General features: G+C 42.7%; 1 protein-coding gene across 1 annotated transcript; it reads right to left on the bottom strand.

The window, feature by feature from the left end:
• Positions 1 to 430: 430 nt before the first annotated feature.
• On the bottom strand, positions 431 to 16,554 carry LOC127308674 (tRNA ligase 1-like). The gene is made up of 27 exons (XM_051339566.1): positions 16,332 to 16,554; positions 15,783 to 15,974; positions 15,185 to 15,235; positions 14,996 to 15,078; positions 14,828 to 14,927; positions 13,987 to 14,065; positions 13,269 to 13,392; positions 12,998 to 13,104; positions 12,793 to 12,921; positions 11,920 to 11,984; positions 11,655 to 11,819; positions 11,324 to 11,502; positions 11,176 to 11,207; positions 10,913 to 11,094; positions 10,583 to 10,659; positions 10,041 to 10,106; positions 9,627 to 9,943; positions 8,590 to 8,697; positions 7,542 to 7,639; positions 7,383 to 7,443; positions 4,091 to 4,167; positions 3,923 to 3,994; positions 3,763 to 3,839; positions 2,335 to 2,415; positions 2,096 to 2,198; positions 1,164 to 1,322; positions 431 to 1,018 (listed from the first exon to the last, which is right to left on the bottom strand). Exons 2-27 carry the CDS (start codon positions 15,954 to 15,956, stop codon positions 626 to 628), a joined length of 3,159 nt encoding a protein of 1,052 aa, XP_051195526.1. The 5' UTR covers positions 15,957 to 15,974; positions 16,332 to 16,554; the 3' UTR covers positions 431 to 625.
• Between the last annotated feature and the right edge of the window lie 5,191 nt (positions 16,555 to 21,745).

Below are 21,745 nucleotides of genomic sequence, written 5' to 3' on the forward strand. Positions count from 1 at the left end.
CCCTGACTCCTGTGCCGGGGAATCTCCAAAGGTCACCATAATGGGCCTATGATCAGAGAAGAATTTTGTAGGAACATTTCTATTAAATACTACATATGTGGCATCAGCCAATGTTGCAGATAGGCAGGTCAGGTCTAGAGAGTTTGTCCAAATCCAGGAAAGCTATTTACAGTAACATAGCTACCTTTAAAAGGTTTTGCTTTGCACATAAAACAATAGAATGTAAAGTTTTGATTCCTGGGGGATGACATGGCAATTTGAGAATGAAAATAACATGATTGTGAACAGTAATATGTATATGGATGCTCATGAGTTGATCGCGAATGCTAAGTGACACAATTCACGTTTTATATACTCCTATTCTCTAGTCATTTTCAAAAGACACCTTATGTGATAGTGATATGAGATTAGTAGGCCCAAATGCACACAATGATCGTAATTATGCTTAACTATATCTAGGGCCTGACAGTGACATGTTTTTCTGAATCATAAAGTATTAGTATCACAAATCCCACTCTACCCTACAAAACTTTGTGGCATGAATTTTAGACTAAAATTTACAAAGCCATCGACACAATCAGCTATCTAATGATTCCTGACTCTTATCTAAGAGCAAGACAACGAATCAGTAGAAGTCTATAACTCCGGTGATTGTGATAGGAGGGTGGATTGCCACCCGCTTTGCTTTTTCTTCAGAAACCAACTGTGGCAATGTGTTTGCTTTCTTTGGTCCAACACCTGCGGCTGTCCATACAGTAACATGTGGCCAATCATTTCTGGAGACGATAGTCTCACCATTTACCATTCCAAGCTGCGCCTCGAGAGCAGCCATCTTATCGGTGTAGAAGAAGGCGTTAAAAGACACAGGGACTTCCTGGTTCTTGTAGACAGCATAACTTGCAACTGCAGCTACACCATGTGCACTTTTGTGGGCGAGGGTGATATGCACCTTGTTCAGGTTATCCTCTACTTTTATGCCGTTGAGAAATTTTTTGACAGCAGTGTCTTTCTCTGCAACCTGTCAATTTTGCAATATGCACGACATGGTTAGAGTCAGATCATCATCCACGAATGCTTCATAACGAAATAAAATAGCAAACAATATCCCTATATAGTGTAACAGCAGCAAAGTGCTTAGACTAAGCTGAGCATACAGGTCTTACCTTCCTGACAAGTCCCAATATATCTGCCTGAGATAATGTAACAGCAGCGAAAAAGATGTTGCCGAACCTCCGCTTCGCAGTATCAGGTGTTTTGATATCACCTTTCACCACAGCCTTTAACTGTTCCACTACTTCTTTCACCGCAACCTCAAATGGAACCTAAATAAAATAATAAACATTATAACACAAGAAATTAATTATCTTTTTCCACAGGGAACAAAAGCACCATTTTCCTGTGCACGGAAATTGTGAACTCAAGATGGATCAGTGCATGCAATCCAATAACTCCGTGATCAAAGCACATCACATAGAAAATGTAAGGTCATCTCTACTGATATTGCTAAACCAGAGATAAAGAGAAAATGTTAAGACTAATAGTGTGTAAGATTTCAAAATTGTGATCGTAAAAAGGGTAGTACAACTAATAATAATGTGTGTGAGAAGAGCTGGGCATATATGGTCGTTCACACTAACTTAAGAGTTTGTGTGTCGTCTATTGTAAGCCTCACCTACTGTATTACCTAACTTTGACTTAAATCAATAGAGCACGGCAGTCTATAAAGTTAACAGTGGGAATAGGGTAACGTAAGTTTGGAAGGTTGATCAGCCACAAACTTCTTTGTTTGAGATAAGCTTACAAAAATCTCTTCTACTCCCTCTGTTCCATATTTTTTGTCACAGATTCGGACGTATGTATGCACAAAATGTGTCTAGTTACATTCAAATCAGCGATAAGAATTACGGCACGGAGGAAGTATTAGTTTGTGACCAGACGACATGGAGTAGTGTAAAACCACAACCCCGTATCCTTACTGACTATTTGGTACTTTATTCTAGTTGTCCACACTCCAAAGGTTAAAGTTTCCCGACCAACCACTAGTTTCCTGATTAGAATACAGATTTTCAATGTCTAATAGATGAGACATGTTTACCTGAATGGATTTAAGATAATCATCATTCCGAAACAATATCTTGCGCAACCTCTTCTCCCACTTTTCCCATTCTTTAGCATATGAATCATTTGATGGCTCCTCTCTGATTCAACATTATTAGTCAAATAAGCAAAGCATACAAAAGAATCATGATTCTGACTATTCTTCACTATGTGAACATTATAAGCTGACACAGCACAAGCTTTGTACCCAGGGGTTAACAGGTAACAGTTTCATACCTTCCACGCTTCCTTCGTTGTGGTCTGAATAAGCTAAGCCCCTTATCTAAGATACTTTTGACATCACCAGGCAATGGAGCTCTGAAATTAGGAAAAGCCAAGTAGCAGTTCAGTAGATACAAGTTTTTGACCAACAAAAGTAAACGAAAATGAATTCACGGGATGTTTCTCTAGTACATATATACATATCTTAGAAGAGCTCTAGGCTCCCAGGGTTCCGGCGGCCTGTCCTTGCTCCACCGTTTTGCGAATTTGTGGTCGTTGGATTATGAATAGTTAAATCGTGGCCATCTATTTAGTCGGTTCAGCAGCCACAGTTAACCACGCCGCATCAGGCTCCCATGGCGATAGCGCTGGGCGCCATGGCCAGGAAAAATCCATCGCCTAATCTACTCATCACTCCGCTCCCCTTCTCTGGCCACTTCCGTGCCGTCCCTCAGCCAGCAGAGGTCTCTCCACCCGCTCCCCCCTCCCCCTTCACTACACCACAACCATCTTGTCCCTCGAGCGCCAGAGGTCCGGCGAGATCCGCGGGGAGCTGCCGGCGGCGGGCGAGGTTCTTGGGGGATTCGCACACGTCCGGCCAGGTCTGCGGGGAGCCGTAGGGAGGCAACGAAGTTCCGGCGAAAGAAGAGCCTCAGGAAGGTACTGAGATCACTCTGCATCTCTCCCGCTTTCTTAAATTCCACCGTTTATGGCTGAAAACTCAGGAAGCAACATCCTAGTATAATATGAAAGGCTATAAACTTCTGGGTCAATAAGTGCATCTCTAACAGATCACTTAAACCCCAAACCGTAAAAGCCATTTAAGGCCTACTGTAAACCGTTTTTACGGTGTGGCATGGGTTCAGCCTGAATAGACACAATAAAATAGACCAAAAAATATATATAGTCTACCACGTGTCTGGGCCTTTTTCTAAATTGTTTCCTGGGTCGTCTTCTTCCACAGCATCGCGCAGCCCCCTGCTTATGCCTCCACCCCCTGCTCCGCGGCGGCGCGGACTTTGCTCCGGCACCGACCGACCCCCCCCCCCCCCCCCCCCCCCCCCCCCCCCCGTCCTCACCCCGCCCCAGAAAATTGTCCTGGACTTGGCGGAATTTCGCAGGACATTGGCTGGAATAGCGCCGGTGAAGTTTGGTTTACAGGATCTGATCGGGGCAATTTTTTGCTCAAAACCATAAAATAGCGGTTATTTTATGGTTTTGACTGTTTTATGGAATCTGCTACAGATGCTCTAAGGGTAGTGAGCAAGCTATCTTTCTAAGTATTTCCCACTACAGGAACATAGAAGGGCATGGCACAACAAACAGGATATTTTAGATAAGTGCATGAATACAAAGGGAGGAAAAGTATAAGAGCATAAGAAACAGGTCATCTTAGAAATAAAAAATGGTAGAAGCAGTACAAGAACATGTGAAAATCTCTACCTATCTGGCTTCAGAAGAGGCATCTTAATCAAGGAGCCGAAACGCTCATACAGTTCGCTTTCAAATTCTCTTCGACTCTGGAAGTGCATTTTCCTTAAATGGCACATTGATAATATGGTATATTGCAGCAGGATTTGAAATATTTTTTACGAAATTGTACCTTGCCATCATAGAGCTTGTAAAACATTATCAAAACATTACCAGCATTCAGTGAGTTCTCTCCCAGATTTCCCTTTATAAGTATGTAGTCATAAAATGTTAGACAATTTACAATATAAAGCAGTCACTATCTGCAAACTTGTGTAAATCATAAATAATGCGTCCATACCGGATGATTAACCCGTTTGAGTACACGAAACATGAAAACAGCAAGAGCTTCAAGTGAAAATGGATTTGTATCAGTGCCTGCAGTTTCAAGGAAATGAAGAAAAATTACAAAGCAATTTAATGATCCAATCCAAGAACGAAGGGGAAACATTCTAGAATCTAAACAATCTCCAAGCATGGGGTTTTGTACAGACGTGTCGTTTTGTAAAAATATTCCTTGAATTATATTATACAATACAGAGTACCAGGTACACTATCAAGTACACATACTTATCAATAGCAGTAAAGCGTTGTTTTACATGGACTGCTGATGACAAGTCTGTTGCTCTACCACAGCTGTCGATGGACTGCACCTGCCACCGCTTTGCGTACTAACTGTTTGAGTAATCCTTGCTTAGGAGTTAAGCTAGTACTGGTAGGCTCTAGTAGGTCTGGTAGGCTCTAGTAGTACTGGTAGGTGCTAGTATGTTCTAGTACTATTCATATGTAAGCCTTAGACAGTAGCTAACTCTAGTTAGCAGTAGAAAGCTGTAGAAGGATAGCAGTAGAAAGCTCTAGAAGGCTTTTAGAAATCTAGTTGTTGTACCTAGCTTGTATCCTATAAATAGCACTATGCAATACAAGGTGCAGTAGCTTTTGGCTGCCACACATAGACTACTTCCTACATACTACATGTGAACTAACAAGACTAACACTAACTACTGCAGCAGGTGCTTCCACCGCATTGGCCCATGCCTCCAACATCGGGTCGCCGAAGGAGATCTTGAGACGCAAGCTTTGCGTTTTCGCGAAAAAAAAAGATCTTGAGGGTGTGAACTCCACTGGAGACGGAGAAGAAGGCTCTTCGCTCCACCAAAGGTGCAAAGCTCATGAAACGAGCATACGCCAGAGAAATCGCCAAGCCAGGTCATGTCTGCTTGAAACCCGGCTCCGTCCTCCTAGTTGCAGTGAGGGCCTCCAACCAGGAGGTTGGAAGAAAAAAGGACACCAAATCGAAAACAAAATCGGCGAAGACCAGCATGGCAAGGGCGCTTGAGATGAACCAGAACTACATCATCCTTGCAAGAAGCAATTCACGCCAGGCACTAGATTTTGAATACATGCGTCGACTAAAAACCAATCTGCTTAATCAGATCAATGTAGAGATGAAACACAAATGAACGAATTCGCAGACCACACGGAAACCAACGAATGCACACCAACAAAAAAACTGGCCACACGATGAACAAATCAGAAAAGGAAAACCAAACTACACACGGCAGCGCCTACTATAAACGACATATCTCCCCTCCAGCAGTGGAGCTACAACATTTGGAACCAGGGAGCCAAGAGGGTGCATCAAGAGATAAAAAAAAGCACTAGCAGAATGTCCGTGCGTTGCAACCGATAATGAAGACAATTATACATACACACAAGATGAAATAATTGTCCTAAATTCAAAAATAACGTTGAACGACATGATAACACGTGGTTCATACATGGATACCAAATCTCTCTCAAACTTCTTCATTGGCATCTTTTAAAAACTTCAGCATACCTATGTAGACGTTTTTGTGTACCTCTATAATCTCTCTGTTCAAAAGTAAGTGGCTCGGCTTTGCCTAGATACAGTAAAAGTATTTTGCGATATAGATACATCTAGATAAAGTTGAGTCGCATATTTCTGAGCAGAGGTTGTAGCTATTAAGAATATATCACAAGTTGAAGTCACCCATCCTAGGGTATGTTCTTGTGCACAACTATCATTTCTATTGCCTTATTGATGCATCAATTTTTTTGCATGTTTTAAGAAATAAATACATATAAAAATAAGATAACACATGTAGTACTCAAATATAGGGTGTCACATCCACTCATTTGGGTTGTAAACATGCTTTATAGCTGGGGAGAGTAGCCTCTCGTCAATGTCTATGGAGGCGAGATGGCCATCGGCGCCTACACAACTGAAGTATATGTCACTGTGCTCGCACTGTGGGGTAAGTGTATTGTTTGTATTTCTATATAATATTTTTTTAAACAACTAAAATTTTCAATTAACTTCACTGGAAGCAGATATTTTCTTAAAGCGACATTGGAAGCAGATAACACACATAAGAAAATGTAACTGCATCTAGGTGGAGCCCCGAACGTTCAGACTTTAGACAGGTCAGGGTGAAGTGGAAACCATAGCCCAATCGATCCATTCCCCAATCTTATCGATCTATCTTGCCATCGATTTGGCAAGGCCGGTGCGCTTCTTTCCCTTCTTCACACCTTCCACCAGATCTCTCTCTTCATCTAGTCTCCTCTTCCAGCTTGCGCGGCAGCAGTCCAGTGCCCAGGTCTTCATTGGGCGGCCAGCAACCCACCGTCTCCTCTCAATACCGAGCAGCACCTCGGTTCCTTTCCGATGATTAGCTGAGAGACAAGTCAGATCAGAGATCACCGACCGCCTGGAGATTTGTAAGGAGTCCTGCACCATGCGGCACTCGATCGGTATTAGGGAGGACCGGAGAAGATCAACACCGCAGCACAACATGTGGACTTCGCCGGCATGGCGCGGTGGTTCAACGTGGCGGTCAACGACAGGATGGTGTCAGCGCATGGCTGGATGGCTGGTCGCTCCTGCTGCTGATTTTGGTTAGGGCAAGCTCCAGTCGCTGCTCTCCTGCTGCCGACTTTGGTGCAGATGAGGCCAGGCGTCGGGTAGGCGGCGGGCGGCCAGGCCCAGGCGCGCATGACGCTCGGTGGGTCTTCTTTTTCCAAACTGTAAGGACTGCGGGTTGATTTGAATAAAACCAAAGGGCTAATATGAAAACGTGGTAACGTACCATCACCTCCTATTTCAATTTAATAGAAAATATTTTTACGAGGTGCATATGTGGTGGAAAAATGACATTTAGAAATAATTTCTTTTCTACCCGGGGTTCAGTGCACCCCTCTATCTTGCTGTAGATCCACCACTGCTCCCCTCCCAACTCACTCCGGCCCCGCGGCGCAGGTGGAGGAGACAGGGAGAGCAAGACAGAGCATCACTTTGCCGCACTGGTCAAACCTCACGTCTCTCAAACCGCTTTCGAAGGAGTAGGACACCCCAGAGGGCTCATTTACAGATTTGTCAAAGTACTACATTCATGGGGTTTTGAAGCCCATAATATCTCCAGTATACTCCAATTTATTATCAAAGGTTGCTGTGTTGCATTTCTATCACAAATACAAATAAGAGCCAAATTCCTAAATATTGCTTTCCTCTTGAGTTATTTGTGAAGTGGCAAATAAAAATGGAGCAACAAATGATGAAGCATATGTTATACCTTCAGAATCAGGAATAATAGGAACAGCAGCTGCATTTGTGATCCCGCACATATCTTCGATCTAGAATAAATGGACAGCTAGTTCAGTTCTTCCTAAATTGTAGCATACGAAAGAAATGACGGATAGCTTTACTACATCTAATTTGAAAGTAAACTTGCCTGCTGCCACACGTCCTCATTTGGTGCGTTTTTGTCGGCAAGGGTTATTCTAAATGGTTTGTTTATTCGCTCAGTAGCAACCTTTTGCCAATATTTTCCTGTAAGGGGTGACAGTTCACAAAAAGGTCAACAGAGCCTCACTCTAGAAGAAAACATAAGACCTAAAACAACAAAGAAAATTGAAACAGGTATATACAGGCATATATTTATGCAGCACTCTACCAATAGAACAACTGATGTTAATATATATACTGCTAAAAGTGAACACAAAATCATAGTCCCTTTGTTTTTCAGAACTGCATCTACAGCAGGATATCAACTACTCCCTCCGTCCCATGAAACATTTCTTAGATTTGTCTAAATTTGGATGTATCTCGACTCTAGTATAATTTATTTCAGTAGAGTAGCCTTCCTTTCTGAGTAAAAATGCAGTGCAACTTCCGGGAATCTGTATTCAATTTTTAGAGGAAAGAAGCCCCCACCTCTCCCTGTTACACAGCCCCAACGGTCCAGTGTCACTAACATATCAGTGGATTACTTGTGTGTCCCCGTCGGAAAAAAGTTGAGCGTCTTATTTTGTCCACTCAAAATGATGGCTTCCAAATTAGGCCTCGAAACCAAATCAGATTACTAAAATAGGGTCCTTCCGCTTTGAATAAATATTTTTTGATAACTATAATAATAACAAATGTCGAAACTACACTAGCGAATGGAAGTTTTTTTCACTAGCACAATGGAATATTATAATTCTCCAAAATAAACTATATCAGGAAAAGCAAATCTGACCGGCAATTCTTATTGTTGAACAAGGAGTATATCAATTATTCAATTATCACTGGGAACAATAGGATGCAACTACATAAAGCATGAAGTTGGGAAGAATGGCTACATGATTGTATTTGTTCTCATAAGCACATGCAAACTATACTGTTGCACACGTCAACACTTGTTCTGTTTGCAGAAGATCTAAGAACAAGTGGACCTCCTCCAACCCGTGTTTTGGTCCTATGAATGTAGCAACCAAAGAATACTGCCAAATGTTTCATACCTTTAGTAAGATCTCCTTCCAAACTATGAATAGGCCGGTTATCACCAAGGCCACCAGGCATATTCAATATTTCATTACATAGAGCAGACTTTGCACAACCAGGTATACCTGAAAGAAGAAGAATAAACATGCATGAAGGAAAACAAAATAACATGATGAGGACCAAGAGAACATAATAGAAATTAGAACAACAAATAATTGAGAAAGATCACAGAACTTGGTAGGGAAAGATGAACATCTATAAGATATTTGCTAGCTAGACAGGGGGTTTATAAGTTTAAGCCAAGCAGCCCAAGCCCAAGGAGACAGTTGGTCTAAGACTTACAGTTAATATTGCTTAAACAACGATCCACTGAGAAGCTGCTTGCATACAATGTTATGGCTTACTTATCTACTTCGTCAGGTTTATAAGCTGTAAGCTTGATATTCTGATGTTTGAGAATTGAGAGAAGCCCAAGCTACACCAAATAGGTTCACTATAAGTCTATAAATGCTCACACAGGGTAAGAAAAATCCAGAACCAACAAATTCAGGGCATATAATTAGTTAAGCCTAAAGTTAACTGAAAACTATGGTGTAATCTAGCCATATGTGGTCCAGCTGGTATGGCACATTGGTTTAGGTGAGGTTGGATGCCCACCAAGAAAGTGTTAGACAAGTTATCTTCTTTTATTTCCAGGGATTTGTTCCCATGAGACCTGGCTTGTTTGAGGCTCAACAGATAAATTAAACAATGGTTACATAGGCCCTATTTGGCACTTGCAAGTTCTGAGTTCATGTTCAACAATCTAGAGGCATAATGATCTATCCACACAGACACACACACACAAACACCACAAAAATAGTATATCAGTTAGATCCTATGGACAGTTTTAACAGTGTCGGATAATGGCCGTACAAATTATTCACCAGGATTTTTAATCTTGAGTAATAAATATTAAGTGTATCAGTTATTCTAATGATCAAAATCAACTCAAGATGAAGAGTGCTTACGAAACATAACAGCAAGAAATCTGTTCCAAGATAAATAGAATTACCCGGAAAGAAGACAATAAGGCCCTCAATTTTTGAAACAACATCGAGGGACACTGTAGGACTAGAAGGTGCTACCACATGTTCTGGCTGAAAACCATCCTCTTCATCTCTCTCTGCATCAAGTATGGCCAAGAAATTTTCTGTTTGAACCATGTTGCCAGCAGCCCTTATCAAAGCCAGGTTTGCAGGGCTACGCTTAGCATATTGTTCAAGGAAGGGCTCTGCCTCGCCAAGATATTTTCTTTTGAAATTGTCCACATTAAGATAAATTGAGGACGAGAGTGGCTTATTGCCATACTTTCCTCTAATGTAGGCAGCCCTGTTTTGGCAAACTAATTAAATTAAAATAAACATATAATGATTGGTACAACCCAAAAAAATAAACATCCTATGGAGAGAAAGTAGTAGTCATATACCATTCATTCAACAGTTTGCAAAGCTCTTTCTGTTTACTTTCTGATGTTCCCCAACTCTTCATTTGCCTATTAACACATTAAGGACAATTTATATCAGAGGCAGCACTGTTTGCATTCAATACAACAAAACCAATCACAATTTGAACTTTATAGTAGTCACAGTTGACAACTCAACTACAAAACTCCATTCACATGGCTAAAATCTTGAAAAATCAAATCATCATTTGATGAAGAAACATTCTTGAATATCACAGAAGGAGTATCAAACATGGGAGCAGCCTCGCTTTTTACAGGTATCAACATTTCCTACTAATATGCGTATCAACTAAATATATGTCTGGACGATGTAATAGCACTGCTTTTCTAGTGTTACACAATTTATGGACAGGAAGAAACTAAATCAAAACTAGTAACTGTGTAAATTAACAAAGTAAAGATACTCTTGTGCAAATGCTTCATCTATTTCAGCCAACTTCTGATTTTCTGAAAGAGCTGCGGAAAAGGTGAAGAACAAATATTTGAGATTTGAATACATGACATACCTTACGTAATAATTACTATAAGCAGGGTCATTTTTGAAAATGGTGGAGAGGCCATTCCGAATTAAAAATGTCCTTATCTGTCAGGTAGCGATGTAAGAGAATTATCAGAAGATACAGATACAAATCCATCAGTTAAAACTTTTGTGATTACAGTCCTTTCCACCATGCAAGAATAAATAAGCTTCTACTGGAAAGAAGGCCATACAGATATGCCAAGCTTGTAAACATTATATGCTAAAATGAAAGCGAACAATCCAGAGTAAACAGCATAGTATTCATACATCAGGAAGTGACCAACGAGCACCTGAGCCCTATAAGCTGAAATAGTACCTTATAAGGCAGGAATTTTAGTTTGACCATTAAATTTGAATCCTCATCAGCCAGACCATTCTTAACTGACGAACTTGAATCCAAGGAACCTTCAATACTGTTCAGTAAAATGTTACAGTCTTTGGAAAGTTCAGTGGTCTTCTTATTGTTCGCCTTGAATAGGTTTACATCAATGAAGAAACCTAAACATGAACATCACGTCAGTCAATGACACACTGACTTATTATATTGAGAAGAATTTTAAGTCACATGGTCCATCTTACCCCTATACAGTGGCCATAACCCTTGATTTTTCCTTAAAAAAATGAATGACCAGTTAAATTTAATGACAAATAATAAATCCCAAAAGGCAAAGAATAACAGTACTACAAAGAGCTAATGAGGTACGCGTCACTGACTTCACAATCTTACTTCATCTCTTGCTGATAACGTGTAAAAACGGAATCACTATGCACATGGATAACCATCTTGTAATACAAGTTATCATTTGAAAGAGAATCAACTTTTTGGTAATTCCAGTAACATTTAAACGCTGCAGGAAAACTACTCGGCTTCATCTCCTTCATCTGCTTCATCAAACGAATCATCTCCTGTAACAGGGCAGACAAAATAAATTATCATGTACTATTTGATGGACTATTGATATTTGCAGTTATCAACATTCACAATGGAAGTATGTATATTATTTAACGCAATTGTAAAAGGACTTAATGTTAGACAAGAACAAATAAAAATTACTAACCTGTAATTTCTTAGTTGCATAGTCTGTAGGATGTGCTTGCAAAAAGTAAGCGACAACCGATTCATCAGCTTTTCGAGACTGGGCATCAAGTCCACTATTTCCAAACCAATCAGAATGGTCTGGATACAATGAAGATCGAAGATTTTCAAGAATTGCTTTAATTTTCTGTTCATGTAAAGGTAATAAGTTACTGCAAGATCGAACCAATACAAACTAAGAAAAATCATGAAAAAGGTGGATACCAGTTGAAAACATTAAACAATACCTGCTTTTCATCTAAGCTATTAGAGGCGCATATTTCACGTAAATTTGGTCCTAAATCACAGTCAACTGCATAGGAAAGTAACTTTGTAAATCAACGATAAAAACTAATGTATTTCCTATAACATCATCAGATGCATAAGAATATTTACAAGGACAAATGCAAAGATAACAACCATTTGAAAAGGTAAAGTTTCCAAACAAGAATAATTTTATTTTATTTCCAGTATTTCGATTCCCCTCCTTTCTTATTTTTTATTCTGTCCCTTGCTCTACCATCTTAAGCAATCTACAATTGAATATGGAGAATTTTGTTCGTATCTTTTATTAATTATGATCTGGTTCAGTTACCATGGTCAGGAGCAGCCTAACACGCCTAGCACTTTCTCTTTCTTGGAGAGTTCGCCAAGGCATACCATATTTTTATAGAAGGCAGAAAGCAAGTACAAGACTACTACTCACTACGAGCGTAGTACGAACTCCACACCGGGGCTAATCCGAAGACAGCCACCACAGACATTACTACTACAACACAAAAGGGCCTGCCGTAAACTGAGCACGAAAGCCGCGTCTCAGGTAACGCCCGTCACCTCTGAAGATCAACAGATCTTTAACTGAACTCCCGTTATCAATGCACCATCCACCCTTAAAGGCCTAATGGGAGATGGCAACATGCCTAGCACTTTCATATGGTAAAGATTTGCAAACAAATGAGAAGTAGACACTTTTCTTTGAATGGGAAAAGAGGAGTTCTATTTGACAAAATCTTAAAATTGAGGTGAAAACTTGTTTGAATTGTTTGCGAACAGACAGAAACTGTATTTATGGCTTATCTATTGCACCCAAATAACAAGGCAACATCATTTTACTTGCTTACCTCCATCTAATGGAGGCTGTGAGAAGTTTCTCAGGACTTCTTCCATTTGAACTGAACTTTCTCGACTAACAATACGGGCAACCAGACCTTCAAGCATCTCACCCTGTACAATTACATGATCCTTTGACCCTACAAATAAGAGGCATGTTATTTTTTACAACAGATGTGAAGTGTAAGCACCAATTATTATTCAAGATAGACTTACCTGGTACAGATATATCAGCTATTTCGTCAAGGGCTTTGCAAACCGGTGTGGCAGTCCCCTCTTCACACAATGCATCATATGCAGCGAAAAAAGAAAAGGCAGATTCCCTTCAAAGATATCAACAGAAAGAATAATAATATTAAAAGAAGGCCCAGGGAAAATGAAGATACATCTGATATCAAACAGCTTTGGAATGGAAACTCGTATCTAGAAAGGCAGTCAAATATTCTGGCAAAGGAATTTTCTTAACATAAAGTTGTCAGATGGCCACCTTGTAGAAAATAGCCAGATATGATTTGTTTGGAGGCGCCATTTTCGACAAAAGGCAATCACCTCCGGAGTAGAATAGAACTTTGGTTTGCCATGACCCAACTCCGTTACAGCTGTAACCACGGCTGCATAAAGGACAAAATAAAACTGATATAAATATTCAATCAAAAGAGATGTTGTAAATAAAGACTACCAAGAATGGTAAAGTTCATGGACTGAAAAATGATGTCATAGTTAAATGGTTGAAGTAACCTCTCCAAACTAGAAGCAAGACAAATACCGGCATGACGATGCAGACAGAATAGCGTGAACAGAAAAAGTATGGTGCTGCTTTTTGTTCAGACTTTAGAACTACCCAAATAGAATGTTGCTGTTAAGTCAATGCAAACAGTGAAATTATATCTATGAAAGCTTCTTTTTTTACCTTTAGCTGTAGCCCAATTGTTATTTCCTGCATCATAAAATGTTTCTACTCTAATGGTTTTAGTTTATACATTATATCCCAGTTGTGGCGATCCAATCATCCAGCCACAAAACGATAATTTTGTTTGTGTCAATGAATGCCAATTTACCCCCAACAATTGCATCATGCATTTGAAGTTATAAGTAGAAGACACTACTGTAGTAATGAATAATGTTGAACAAAGTATATGCAGAGCACAATTTCCCTTGCTCATGGGATGTGTATGTGTGTTGGCGGGGGGTGGGGGGGCACATACCATAATCATCCTTTGGCCTTTGTCCATGGTCTCCTAAAACAGCCGTCACAAGTTCCATTGAAATGTTTAGCCGGTTTTTCTAGAAGCAACAGACCAGGGGCAAAATAAGGAATCTTATAAAAACTGCTGAGAATCAGAAATGCAAATGATGAAAAACTGCTGTAACCGGTTTAGTTTGAATAAACTATGCATCAAAGAAAGATTAAACAACACAGCTACAATGGCGATTCCTAATGTGTCTGTTACCTAATGGTCCCTCCTTTTCAATTTATAAACCATATTTGGGTTAAGCAAGGGGATTAAGGTTGCCATGATACCAAGATATCGTACCCATGGTTGGAATAAGAGATTACTTAGTACGTGTGTATTCACCATTAATATTAGGAGGGGGAAAAAACAAGGACAGGGGAGAGAAAAGGTCATCGATTTGACACAGTATCCAATAAACTATTGGCCACATAATTTGAAACGTAGAGGAAAGACATGTGATTTCTTAAGCTACTTTAGTTCAAGGCTCTGCAGAATTAAGATCTATCTATATTGAATAAAATAGAAACGGCGAAATATAAAATATAAAATAATATTCTCCTTAGTTCAAGGCTCTGTGTTAACAAAGTATTCCCTCCGATCCAAATTAATTGACTCAACTTTATCTAGATATGGATGTGTCTAGACGTACTTGTTGACTAGATACGTCAGTATCTAGGCAAAGTTGAGTCAATTAATATGAATCAGAGGGAGTACCAAAAGATGCGTGGAACAGAAACAAAAAAGAACATGATAATAGGGAAGTCAAAAGGCATGTAGTGCTTTGAAGAAATTTGCACTGGGTATGGAGTACCTCGATATAATCATTAAATTCAGCTTGCATTTTAAGAGCTTCCTCACCCCAAGCTTCACGAAACATACGGCCCAGGATAAAAACGCCAACAGCAGTGTAGCTATAAGCAAGAATTACACCTTCAGTTAAATAGCTCAGCAAACATCAAGACAAACTAGCAGAACCTACAGATTTCCATAGCTGTTCTTGGAATATGCTCCACCATGGGCACCAGCATACATGAACAGAGATCCTGAATGCTTAAGCGTAACCTGAAGAAAAACTTAACTTTGTAGGGTGAACAGATTTTAACCATCATTATTAGCAAAAAATAAAATCACTAATTAATCCAAGCGAAAAAGAAGAAATCAAATATACCTCCATGGTAGCTAAGCCACGCGACACCATCTCAATCATCCGAGTTCTTGTCTGCCATCACAAAAATAGGGGTAAGGTTCCCACTTCTAATTAAAACTATATCCGCTAAATGTGAGTAATGGACTCCCAAACTACCATAAAACACTACTATCGCTGACAAGTTTACTGTATATCCAGTTCATTAAAAAAGTCTCAATAAGAATAAACTTAATGTGGTTACTTAACCAACCCCATTAAAGCCACGCAGATTGCAGACAGAGAGTTCAAGCGTTCATCAACAACTAAAAAGTAGACTGCACAGCGCGCGGCAGCTACAAGGGAAACCTATAGAAATTAAGCAACAGATGATTTAGAAGCTAAGCCTTGATATAGCCTTGAAGCGCTTTTAAATTTTTGGAGGTCATCTGCTTTTTTTTTAATTGGCTCACAACCAAATAAATAATTGTTTCCCAAACAGTATTAGATGATCAGAACAACCAAGATAACCGTGGAGGGGAAACTCTTAATAGTTGCTCAGGAAACAGTTGACATTGTTTGCCACAAGGCGGTGGAAGCAATCCAGCAAACAGGTGCACGGTAAGGTGAGCCGACCACGCACCTGTTGATCAGACTTGTCGTTCTCAAATTTGGGGTAGAAAGCGGCCCTGATGCGCGCCTCCACAAACAAGTTGTCCGCGGCCAAGTCCTGATCTCCCATGAACAACTGCAGTAGCTTATCACCGGCGCCACCCTGCTCGGTCGCCCCCTCCGAGGACGATGATGCTGTCCTCATGCTTATGCTTGCACTTTGCTGAAAACATCAAAACCAAATATTATTACACAAGCTGAAAACATCAAAACAAAAACAACAGTAAATTATTTTAGATTTCTGAGGTCAGTTCAGTTCGGAATTGCAGGTGTTCTGAATTTCAGACCGAATCCACTTGCTAAAATCAACCGACAGTTGAGTTGGCAATGGCATCGGCAGAGAAATCAATCGAAATTTGTAAGGCGGTAAAGGAGGGAGCGACGGACTTTAGAGCCTTAGGGCGGTGGCCGGAGCTGTTGCAGCGAGGCTGGGGACTAGGAGCATGGGACAGCGACAAAAATTCAGAATCCGTAAGGGCGTCAGGCGGTAAGCGAGGGATTAGGGGAAGAGAACCCGTACCGCAGTAGGCAGGGGAGGCGAGGGCGGGGGCGGTGGCCGGAGTGGCTGCGTTGTGCGGTGGAGTCGGCGCGAGATGCCGGAGCCGCGGCGCGCAAGAACGGGGATGGTCGGCCGGTACGGGCTGCTCCACCGTCGCGTGTAGGGTTTAGGGTTTCAGGGGAGAGAGCCGCCGTCGCGGTTGGGGAAGTTTCAGAATCGGGACCGGGAAGGGCGCGAACTGGCTAGCATACGTACACGTACGGAAGGCTTTATTACTCAGGAACTTTGCGGCGATTTACACAAAAATAACCCCCGGAAACTATAGCACAGACTGACCCTCCGGCCAAACTATTTCACCCATTTAACCCTTTTGTGTGGCGTTCCTCACATCGGTGCCACACCTCACTGTGTGGCGCCCGTATCCGCGGCGCCACTCTCCCAGCCTACATGGCGTCCTCGACGCTGAGCTGTTCTCCCATCCGACGTGGCAGGATGTGTGGCGCCGCTCCCACCGGCGCCACACTGCGAACCTGTGGCGCCGCTCGGAAGGGTGCCACACATCCACTTAAGTGTGGCGCCCGCGCCCGCCCCAGCCCGAGCTCTCCTCTTTCTCCTCTCTGTTTCGCGTGAAGAAGAAGGGCGGCCGGCGGTTCCTCCTCCTCCCCCCCCTCTCCCCCCACCAAATCATCAGATCTGTCAGGCCAATCTCTTCCCAATCCCTTCCTCAAGGTATTCTCCCTCGATCCCCTTCGTTTCATCCATGATTTTTCTCGGATTTAATTCAATTTAGACATGAAATCCTAGATATGAAAATCTTAGAAATTGAATCAATGTGCTCATGTATGTGTTGAAATCCATATTATCATATATCTATGTGTTGAAATCCTAGATTTGTTGAAACCCTAGACATCAAATTTCAATGAGGATATATGTATGTGAGGTACCCATATTCTTATGTAAGTGGATGTATGTATGTGAGGTATGTGTGATGGCTTATTTGGATATGAATTCTCATGTATGTGTGATGTATATGTGATACAAAAGCTAGATATATTCTCATGTATGTGTTGCTCATATTATTTGTGATGGAATAACTCATATTTGTTAGGAATGGTTCATAATATGGTTTTTTATCTCTAGATATGTATTTATATGTATGTATGTGATGTATGTGTGATGTCTTATTTGGATATATTCTCATGTATGTGTTGCTCATATTTGTTAGGAATGGCTCATAATATGGTGTATTTGTGTAAACATGTAGGATGGTGTAGCTCCTAGATCAAGAGTATGACAGGGATCACCGGGCTTTTCATATGACGGAGAAGAGAACGGATCTTCACCCTTTGAAGATTCGTTACCATGGCACAGTAGATATGGCGTATGACGAGAGGTACACGTAGTTCATCCAGCCTACCGGTCTTCTCCCGTTCATCTCGCTTGTATGCCGGGGGGGGGGGGGGGAGGGGGGGGGGCGAACATGAACGCCGCGGCACTCACCGCCCTTGTCGACCGGTGGAGGCTGGAGACGCACACCTTCCACTTGAGGGCCGGCGAGATGACCCCTACTCTTCAGGATGTTTCCATGATACTTGGACTTCCTATTGAGGGTGACCCACTATGTATGAACATAACTTCTGATGGGTGGCGCCAGCAGATCGATGGAGGCGCTTATTGGCATGGCTCCTCCGCTGCCAGCGGATCCAAAGGAGAGAGCTCCCGCCGGCGCACCTTTCGCTTGGATTAGGCTTAACTTTGGAGAATGTCCGCAAGGGGCCAACGAGGACACTATCAGGACGTACACCCGCGTGTACTTGTGGTACATGATTTCGAGGACTCTCTTTCCTGACAGTGGTGGGAAGTTGGCCCATTGGTGTTGGCTCAAGGCGCTTACGGTGTTGGAGCACCGGTAGAGTTGGGGAACAGCGGCACTTGCCTACCTCTACCGGCTGGGGAACAGTTGGACGAAGCTTGTCGCAGGACTGGGAGCGGCGGTATTGGTGGATGCTTGCTCCTACTTTCCGTATGGAGCTGGGACCGCCTATCAGTTGGGCGGCCCAGGATACTCAACGAGAGGCCATGGCCTCATTACCGGGACAACCTTGATCGGGAGCCGACTTGGGCATTTCTTTGGGACAATGTCTCGGAGATGACGAGCGATCCAAAGATCACGTGCAGGCACTACACTGAGGAGTTGGACACTCTTACCGCTGAGGAGGTAACCGATTGAAACCATCATTCTTTTGCAATCCGAGTTCATATATTCTGCTAGCATGTTGTAAATTCTGAAATATTTGTATGCTGCAGGTGGATTGGGAGCCATATGGTACCTATTACCATATTGGCGCGGGGATGGCTGACCTCAACCCCAAGTGCACGGAGGAGGCGCGTTTCTGGCGTATGTGCTGCCCACTCATATGCATGTGGCTTGTTGAATACCACCCGCCGCACAGAGTGATGAGACAGTTTGGGCTGTATCAGGAGTGCCCACCTTAGTGGCAAGACACAGACCACACGCTTCATAGGTAAAATTCTTGAATCATGCGATGGAAGCTTGTTGATTGAAGGTATAGAATCTAACTTCTTGATTCTTGCAGGCTTGATAGGCAGCGGCAGAGGAAGATCACAAATTGGCATGTCCATCATAGAGGCCACGTCATAGCGTTCCAACACTGTTTGGAAGCGATATGGAATGTTGGCCATGTAGAGATTGTGCCTCACGATTTGGCCGCTTTCAACGAGTATCTCCAATGGTTTCATGAAAGCACGCGTATCGAGTTAGTGAAACCCGCGTATGATGACGACATCTTGGACGACCCCATCGAGTTCGATGAGGTTGCGCAAAGCCAGCACGACATCTATGCTCGCAAAGGGAGGTCGACTTCTATTGCTTCCGAGCTGAACTTCGTGGTAATGTATTCTCTCATTAGCTAGTACATCATCTACATTGGCATGTGATCGCTTAAATTATGTATAATATGTTTGTCACAGCGGTCCGAGATCCAAACAACAGCTGAGGAGTGCGAGGTTATTTGGGATCAGAGCCATAGAGATGAAAAGCCTATCGGACCGTTGCGGCATTTCATTAAGGTAGAATCACCAACTTTGAATGTAAGCTATTATGTTCGGGTGGCTTTGTAACCATGACTTCCATGACGCAGAACACTGCACGAAAGATGCGGCGGTTAACCAACTTGCTAGGTTGCCGCGATGGCGAAATTGCCCCATCCTCTTCTGAAGAGGCGGAGGTATGGACTATTTTGTTGCTGTCAAACATGTGCTTACTAGTTTCAACTTTTGTAATCTCATATGTTCTTGTTTGTGAAGATTCCTGACGGCAACACCATTCTGAGTCAAGGCATTGTGAGTCAAGGCAAGAAGCAAGCCCCACGGTCTGCTTACCAGTTGAAGCCAAGGGGTAAGGCTCCAAAACGATACACTCCGGACGATTATGTCAACCGAGGAAAGAAGGTTGTCATTGAGGAGGATGAGGCGCCGCTGCGGAAATCATCTTTGAGGATGATGAGGAACGATGAGCCGTTATCTTCAGAGGAGGAGGAGCAGGAGGAGCAGCAGGAGCAGGAGGAGCAGCAGCAACAAGATCCACGACAGCGGACGAAAAGGATGGCTGTCCGGAAGCAGCCCGTGAGGACGGCACGTCGAGGATGACACTAGGATTTGCTACATGTTGTTGTGAACTCTATCTTTATAAGTATCGTGTTGTGAACCCTATGTCATTTCGAACCATGTCTCTATTGCTACGTGTTGTTTGAATCTATGTGCTACGATGTGAGCTATGATGTGTGCTATGTGTATGTTCTATGTGTATGAAATTGCTATTGTTGTGTTGAAAACTGTTTAAATAAGGCAAGAATTTTCATGTTTTTAACACAAGTCAACATGTGGCGCCCCTCACGCCGGCGCCACACCTCACTATAAGGCGCCCACGGCGTCGGCGCCACATATGTTGATTATATGTCGAAAACATCCAGGGGCTCCGGACGCTTGGTCCTTAGCCGTTCTGGCGAGGCTGTTTGTGTGGTGCCGGCGGCATCGGCGCCACACAAACAACCTCGCCAAAACGGCTAAGTCCCAGGCGAATTGTCTTACAGTATGTTTTGGGCAATTATAAGTGCATGAGCGGCACCACACAACCTACCACGTCGGATCGGCGCACAGCTCAGCGTCGAGGGCGCCACGTCGGCTGGAAGAGTGGCGCCGCACACACGGGCGCCACACAGTGAGGTGTGGCGCCGGCGTGAGGGGCGCCACACAAAAGGGTTAGATGGGTGAAATAGTTTGGCCGGTGACATAGGCATCCCAAATGGGCCTGCCGAAGATAGTACCCGGGGTTTACTGAAGGCCCACTACCCGAAGAATAAGAAGATTCGGAAGCCCAAGATACTATTAAGGAAAGCTAGAGTTGTAATAGGAAGTGTTATTTGTAATCTTGCGGGATGAGTTAGAAACCTTCCCGGACTCTGTAACTTGTACAACACGAATCCCTCGGCTCCGCCTCCTATATAAGGGGGAGTCGAGGGACAAAGAAGGCATCGAATCATTGTTTCTCAAACCCTAGTTTCATAATCGTCGAGTACTTTTCGGCTGAAACCTTCGAGATCTACTTGCCCTCTACTTCCAACTAAACCCTAGCCTACAACCCGTAGGCATTGACAAGTTAATACCTTGTCAATTGGCGCCGTCTATGGGAATTAGAGGCGTCAAGGATCCGATCTCGATGGCACGTTCAAAATCGTCGACTTCATCAACCGCAAGCAACGCAATGGATCGAGGTAAACAGATCGCTACTGGTCCTGTTGATTTCGTTCCTCACCCGCCCTCCCGTTTGGATGCATATGCGTATCTGGAGGAGCCTATGGAGATGACGTTCGGAAGGTTTCACTTTCGCGTCGAGAAAGAGGGATCGTATCGTGTCGAAATTCCGATTTCGTCGGGATCGTCGGCGGTCGATTCCGATTTTCCAAGCTATACATCGTCAACCGAATCAGGAGAGGAAGAAACTTCGTCGTCACGCTTCATCAGCATCAGGGCAAGAGAAAAACTTGCCAAGATCTTCAGCGACATGTCGTTTGAGTCATCTGCGGACTCATATATAAGCGATGGCTCAAGCAGTGTCGACAGCTACAACTTCATCGACAAATCTACTACAGTGGGCAAGGTCTTCGCCAATCTTAACGATGGTGTCACCAAACCCAATATAGATCTGAATACAAAGTATCATCAGATTTATGTCATCGGAGAGCCAAGCCATGACCAAGAAGAAACATCTGAGGCTTTCGACGATTTGGGAAATCCATACGTTGATCCCTCTGATTTGCGACGAGGTCTAGGCAATAAATATATCGGGCCACAACCACGAGACAGAGTTCGACTCCCGCAAGCAGCATGGGATAGAGCCGCGAGAGCTATGGATG

This window comes from Lolium perenne, chromosome 6, assembly GCF_019359855.2.
Source record: "Lolium perenne isolate Kyuss_39 chromosome 6, Kyuss_2.0, whole genome shotgun sequence".
Taxonomy (NCBI): domain Eukaryota; kingdom Viridiplantae; phylum Streptophyta; class Magnoliopsida; order Poales; family Poaceae; genus Lolium; species Lolium perenne.

Excerpts from the sequence above, each read along its gene's own strand:
- LOC127308674 (XM_051339566.1), bottom strand. The coding sequence starts at position 15,956 with ATGAGGACAGCATCATCGTCCTCGGAGGGGGCGACCGAGCAGGGTGGC. Across the intron at positions 12,922-12,997 it reads AGCTGATATATCTGTACCAG|GGTCAAAGGATCATGTAATT; the intron begins GTAAGTCTATCT and ends TCTTATTTGTAG. Across the intron at positions 4,168-7,382 it reads TATTATTCCTGATTCTGAAG|GCACTGATACAAATCCATTT; the intron begins GTATAACATATG and ends TTGAAACTGCAG.